This window comes from Triticum aestivum, chromosome 2B, assembly GCF_018294505.1.
Source record: "Triticum aestivum cultivar Chinese Spring chromosome 2B, IWGSC CS RefSeq v2.1, whole genome shotgun sequence".
Classification (NCBI taxonomy): domain Eukaryota; kingdom Viridiplantae; phylum Streptophyta; class Magnoliopsida; order Poales; family Poaceae; genus Triticum; species Triticum aestivum.
The window spans coordinates 4,919,910-4,926,841 of record NC_057798.1 but is presented as its reverse complement, the minus strand read 5'-3'; the positions used below and the strand labels follow the sequence as shown (position 1 = coordinate 4,926,841).

The 6,932-nt window shown below is 44.8% G+C and overlaps 1 protein-coding gene across 1 annotated transcript; it reads left to right on the top strand.

Annotated features, from left to right (window-relative positions):
- Positions 1-535: 535 nt before the first annotated feature.
- LOC123043043 (disease resistance protein RGA2) lies at positions 536-6,931 on the top strand. The gene is made up of 6 exons (XM_044465388.1): positions 536-652; positions 1,129-1,257; positions 1,357-5,812; positions 5,906-6,003; positions 6,625-6,757; positions 6,847-6,931. The coding sequence occupies exon 3, from the start codon at positions 1,520-1,522 to the stop codon at positions 5,801-5,803; it is 4,284 nt and encodes a 1,427-aa protein (XP_044321323.1). The 5' UTR covers positions 536-652; positions 1,129-1,257; positions 1,357-1,519; the 3' UTR covers positions 5,804-5,812; positions 5,906-6,003; positions 6,625-6,757; positions 6,847-6,931.
- The last annotated feature ends 1 nt before the right edge of the window (position 6,932 follows it).

Genomic DNA, 6,932 nt, shown 5'->3' with positions numbered 1-6,932 from the left:
GATGGGAGCTCTCAATTATTACCGGGCAACAGTGCGCGGCCGATGGATCTAGATCCAGAGGTGGTGACAACTACCACTGTCCACTAGTACGCGCACCCTCACTCACTCTCTCAAAGCTAAGGGTGCGTTTGGTTGCAAGGGCGGTCATGAATGGGTTGGGATCATTCAGAAAATAGACATGTTTGGTTATAAAGCACATGAATGGTTCGAGCCAAAAAAAGAGAATATGCCATGAAGATGCTGAACCGTTCCACCCAACCAAATCGGTCGAATCAAATGGCCACCCTTTGCATGCATGACTATGTGAGCATGACTGGTGGTCCCGTCCTAAATAATTAGCTCACCACTTATATTCAGCCAAACACATGAATTGAATGGTTCAATCCCAAAAAAATTGAACGGTCCCAACCCATTCATACGACACCTTCAGCCAAACGCATCCTAAGCTAGCTGAGCTGGGCGGTGCTCTCTGCTCCCCACCTCTGCTGCTCTCACCTCCGCCTCGCCGTCCTCTCCGGGAACGCAGCCCCGGTCGCTTCCACTCCGGCTGTCCGGCAACGCACTCCCGTCACCTCGCCCTCTCACCGCGGCGACGTCGGCTCCCGGATCTGAACCAGCCGCAACCTACCGCCGCCGGACAGCAGCAGGTCAGGTCAGCGCTCCCTCTCTCTCTCTCTCTCTAACCAATTGTTAGGGCCGACTAGACTAGTATTGGATTTGTGAGATTTGAGTGCTCCAGGATGAATGCCTAGCTAGGCCTAGCTTTGGTTGAGAAACGCGCAAGTTTCCTTTAAGCAATAGTATTACGTGCTGGTGCTACCGTCGTGGATTTGGAAATTAAAGAAATATGAAAAGGAGGATGCCTAAGTTTGGATTTGAAAAATACTGAAAGCAATATGGAATGGATTTTGCGAGATTTGAATAACGATATGTAGGTAAATGCGTAATATAAGTTTGGTTGACCACACAGAAACAAATAAACAACATCTCTTTAACCATTTTTATTTTATTTATGTGCTTAATTAATTCCCATATATAGTTGGTAGTATAAAGTTAAAGAATGTGACTGCAAATTCCTGGCCTCATGCCTTCCTTTATATTTCTCTTGTGATTGCAAATTCTCAACAGGTACCCATCCCTGGCCTGCTGTGCTGCGACTCAACCCCCCATTTGCAGCAGCAGCAGCAGCAGCTAGGTAGTAGGCAGCGGCATCTGTCACCGGCAGCAAAGGCAGGCAGGCGGTGCGCTCGCGCCAACGTACGTACTATGCACGCACTCCGCCCCTTTAGTTTGCAGCTTCCAGCAGCCGTTTTAACTTTTAACATCAAATTCCTTTTGATTCCTTGATTGATGCAGGCGCCACGTGTCGTCCATCCCTGCATCACGCCAGAGGATGGCCGTCGTGGCCCTCGGCGCGGCGCAATGGGTGGTGGGGAAGGCGCTAGCCCCCGTCGCAGATGGCGTGCTGGAGGCTTGGGCAGCCACCAAGAACTTTGGTCCCAACGTCTAGGCCCTCAGGATGGAACTGCTGCTCGTGCAAGCAACGCTTGAAAATGCCGGCCGCAAGGAGATCGGTGGCCCGGCCATGGAGGAGCTGTTGCAGAGGCTGCGGGACTCGGCGCACAATGCCCAAGACTTGCTGGACGAGCTGGACTACTTCCGCATCCACGACGAGCTCCATGGCACGTACAATGCTGCCGACCAGCACGACAAGGGTGGCTTCCACGACCTTGCCCTCAATGCTCGCCACACTGCCAAAGCTGTTGGCAAACTGGTTAGCTGTTGCCCTTGGCAGCATGCTAAGCGCCGGCAGAGGTCACCCGGCGAATCCTCCTCAGCACAAGACACCAATCAAGAAGTCAGCGGATGCATGCCCAAGCTGATTGGTAAACTCCTACCTTGCTCATCCTCCCAGGATCCACATATTCGTGAGAAAGATTGTGGCAGTGTGCAAGAAATGGCAAAGTTTGAGTTTAATAGGGTTGATTTCTCTCGAAAGATGAAGGACATCATAGAGAAATTGCAGCTTGTGCGGAAGAATGTTAATGGCCTTTTGCAGAGTTGTGACCCTAGAAGTGTCTCAGACATTGCCCAGTGTCGTCCTATCACCAAGGGTCGAATTGATGAGCCAAAACTGTATGGGAGGGACCGTGTCATGGATAGCATTATACAGAACATCACCAAGGGTCAATACGGTGACAAGGGTATAACTGTGCTTCCGGTTGTTGGTTCAGGGGGAATGGGGAAGACAACTCTCATACAACACGTATATCGCAGCCAACAAGTGCAGGAACACTTTCCAGTCATGATCTGGATATGTGTGTCACTCCATTTCAATCTGGATAAGGTGCTAGAGCAGATTAAAACATGTACCCCTGCAGTTGAAAAGGAAAAAAGTGGCAGTACAACTGAAGATTTGATTGAGCAAAGATTAAAATCTAAAAGGTTCTTACTTGTATTGGATGATATATGGAAGATTAATAATGGGAATGACTGGGGAAAATTATTGTCGACACTCAATAAATCAAAGGAAAAGGGTTCCATGATTCTCGTCACAACTCGGTTTCAAGCAATAGCAAAGAAGGTTGAAACACCTGGCCACTCAATTAAGCTGAATGGTTTAGAGTGTAAAGAGTTTAGAAAGTTATTCCTTGCATTTGTCTTTGGTGATGAGCAATATCCAAGGGATAAACAATTTTTGCTTGAGACTGGAGATAAGATAATGGAAAAACTAAAGGGCTCCCCTCTTGCGGCAAAAACGGTTGGTAGATTACTGAGTAAAGACCTTAGTTTGCGTCACTGGAAAAGGGTCCTAAAAAGTAAAGGATGGGAGAAGCAGAACGATGACAATGCAATTATGCCTGCCTTGAAGCTTAGCTATGACTTTCTTCCTTTCCATCTGCAACAATGTTTTGCCTATTCTGGATTGTTTCCTGAAGATTACAATTTCAGAAGTGACGAGCTGATCAGTCTATGGATTGGACTAGATATTTTGAAACCCAATGGGCAAGACCAAATATTTGAAGACATAGGTCTGAGCAATTTAAATGAGTTAGTCATCCATGGATTTTTCAGAGAAGAGAAAACTTATTATGGTATGCGTTATGTTATGCATGACCTGCTGCATGATTTGGCATTGAAGGTTGCATCTCATGATTGTCTTAGTCTAAGTCTCCCTAGTGTTGGATCAGTAGAGATTCAGCCAACCACCCGTCACTTGTCTATAAGCACATATGGTTTAGGTAAATATGATGAAGTGTCTGGTAAAAAATTGAAGAGTGAATTGGAAGAACTAAAGACAAGATTTAAGGTTGAAGAATTGCAAGCATTGATGTTATTTGGAAAAATGGATGAAGGTTTTGTCAAGATATTTGGTGATTTTTTGGGGGAAGTGAACACTCTTCGTGTTCTTCATTTGCCCAAAATGCTTTGTCCCGTGGAGTTCATGTTACATAACTTTTCGGGACTTCTCCACCTACGATACCTATGTCTAGGGACACATGACATCCAGATGCATTTACCACTTAGCATCTCTAAAATTTATCATTTAAGGATTCTAGATCTTAAATGGTGGAATGGCAGTCGTGATTTGCCTGATGACATGAGCAACCTTGCCAAATTGTGCCATTCTTATGTCCCAAATGATGATAAGCTTCATTCTGATATTTATAATGTGGGAAAGCTTAAACTCTTAGAAGAGTTAAAGGTATTTGAAGTCAATAAAAAATGTGAAGGGTTTGAACCAAAGCAACTAGAGCACTTGACCAAGCTAAGGGAGCTTGGCATCTACAACCTTGAGAAGATAGATACAACAGAAGAAGCAGCTCAAGCAAAACTGATGGAGAAAAATTACTTGAGGAGGTTAACATTGGACTGGGATAGTAAGCGATCTAGTGTTGATCCTGGTGTGGAAGCAGCGGTTCTTGAGAGCCTTCATCCACATGGAGATCTTCAGGTGTTGTGCATTAGAGGGCACGGAGGTCCTTCTTGTCCAACATGGCTGGGTGATGAGTTCGCTGCTGAAGGTCTACAAGCTCTTTATCTGTATGGTGTTTCTTGGGAAGTTTTTCCTTCTTTAGGGAAGGCGTGGGATCTTCGTGAATTAAGGTTTGAGCATATTGCCAGGCCGAAGGAGTTTACTATAGAGAAAAGCTTTTGCATGCTAATAAAGTTTGAACTCATTGGCCTAGGAAGTTTTGAAAAATGGATTTTCCCAGCTGAACGAGATTCTTCCCTGGATGGAGAGCGGTTGCCAACGGATGCTCATACGTTCCCTCTCTTGCAAGTGCTGATTATTAAAGAGTGCCCGAAATTCTTAGAGTTTCCAATTTCAAACCATATTCTTTATCCTAAACTACAGGAGCTCAAGATACAGGACTGTCCAGAATTCTTGTCTCCCATCTCCTGGACTGAAAGTCTGCGTAATGTCGAGTTAGCAAATGTGAAACTATTAAAGAGGTTTACATACTCAGGATCATCCGGTGGAGCAGAATTGAAAATTACCGGAGAGAGTGATCTGCTTAGCTTAGACCAAGTGTTACTTTTCAGTAAAGAAACAGGTATTGAGAAGCTGACACTGGACAAGTGCCCACCTCTGGAGTTGAAGCACCTTCTGATGCTAACCTCGCTGAGGACATTGATTGTAAAAGAATCAGTTGGTCTAGTTGGACCACTAGGAGGAGGTCAGAGTGATGTGGAATGGCAGCTCCCTGTTGAGTATATCAAGATCTACAAATTAAATGGTAATACTGGCAAGGAACTGACAGAGCTCCTCCCCCACCTCCCAAAGCTCTCCAAATTGGTAATATGGTGGTGTAAAAGCATAAAAAAGCTGGTAGTGGGGGTGGATGTGCAACAAACAACACAAGAAGCATCAGAGATGGGGGGAGGTGAAATAACAGCAGCAGCAGAGGAAGAGGATGATGGGGTGCTGCTCCTCCCAGCTCATCTCTGTGACTCACTACGGGAATTGTGGTTCAATTACTGCCCAGAGCTGGTCCTGGTTGACCCTCCAACTCTTGTTCCTGGTGGAGGATGGCTCCAAGCCTTGCGATCCCTCCAGAGATTAACAATACGGTGGTCCCCAAAGTTTCTATCCACCTTCTCCTTTTCCCGTTACCTTTTTCCTTCCTCCCTGCAGTTCCTGGAGCTTGTGGGTGTGCAAGGTATGGGAACACTGGAGCCCCTCTCAAACCTCTCCTCTCTTATCAGATTAGAATTGGGTAATTGTGGAGAGGATCTGAAATGTCAGGTCTTGTGGTCTCTCATTACCACCGGCGGCCAACTCAAGGAATTAGAAGTCAGGGGCAGCCATAGATTTTTTGCTGATCGGGATCCCAATCCCAGACGGGCTTTGGAGGATGCTGAGGGAGGTGAAGAGCAGCAGACACAGATTGTTTCATCCACACTGCATGAGCTCGGGACAGATGACATAGCAGGATTTCTTGCTGCACCCGTCTGTAGATTCCTCTCTTCCTCCCTCACCAAGCTGAAACTTCGAGGGAATTGGTGTGAAGGGATGGAGCGGTTCAGCAAGGAGCAAGAGGACGCCCTTCAACTCCTCTCCTCCCTCCAGGAACTTGACTTTTCATGTTTCAAGGACCTTCACCAACTCCCTGCAGGGATGAGCAACCTTACCAGCCTCAAGAAATTAACAATCTATGAATGTCCAGCCCTCTCATCATTGCCCAAGGATGGCCTCCCCAAATCACTGCAAGAGCTAAATGTCGGATTGTGCAGCAACCAGCAGATAAGACAGGAGTGCCGCGGATTAGAGGGAACCATCCCGAAAATCGTACTATAATGATCCAAGGTAACACAAACATACTTTATTGTGTTTTTCCACTTTGCCCTTTTGTTGCAATCTTGCTTAATAACAGTGTGTTTGTTCCCATCCACTGTGCAGGACAATGCCTTGTACATTCTTTCAGCCCTGTAGAGTCCAACTCTTTTCATGACATGAGGGTCTTGTGGCCGTCGTCTTCCTTCCTATACAAAATTCTGGTGAGTACATCTAAACTGAAACTTTACTCCTACTGTGCCATATTAATAATACCAACTTCCACTGCTATATTAGAAAGTACTCCCTCCATCCGGAAATACTTGTCATCAAAATGGATAAAAGAAGAAGTATCTAGACGTATTTTAGTTCTAGATACGTTCATTTTTATCCATTTTGATGACAAGTATTTTCGGACGGAGGGAGTATTTAAGATTTGTTTCTCAACGCCCCATGTCTTTCAAATAGTCGAGAAAACCAACGTAATTATCAGCCAATGCCTTTTTCAAGTCTCTCTTCTTTTCTGCTCAAGAGTAAATACCAATGAAACCTGTGATGACCATTTATTTGTTTTGCTTCATCTTATAGGTTTCTTCGTATTTTGCATTTAAATTTGGGTTATTTTCATTCATCAAGACGTGTTAGTCTACTTCCCTATCTTGGGTGTCACAGTCAAAATATCTATATGGCATTAGTATGGCATTAAGGTTATACATTTTTTCGCACTGATATTAAATGCAAGCTATCAAGCTACTGATATTAAGGTTATCAATTTTTCACACTGCTATGTTGCTATCAGTACCAGGTGTTCTTGTATTTCTAATTTCTGTTTGCTTGCTGTTCAGGTGTTGTTATGTTTGTTTGGTAAGCTTTGCAGCCACTTGTGTTTACATTTTGTCCAAAACTCATGATGACCTGATGGTGTACCTGGAACGTTCAGTTTTAAGGATCAAAAGACCATCACGGCATACTGATAAGGTTTTGCAGTTTTCCAATTTAGTCTACATTCTACTGAACGTGGTACCTTTACATTTTGCATAATTGTTGTCAATGAATTTTATGGGCAGCATACTGTAGCAGTTCAGGCGTGGAGTCTGAAGGTATAGTGCATATCCGTGCTGAATCAGTGAATTTGTGCAGCGTTTTACAGTTG

Coding starts and splice junctions, on each gene's coding strand:
- LOC123043043 (XM_044465388.1), top strand. CDS start 1,520: ATGGAACTGCTGCTCGTGCAAGCAACGCTTGAAAATGCCGGCCGCAAG.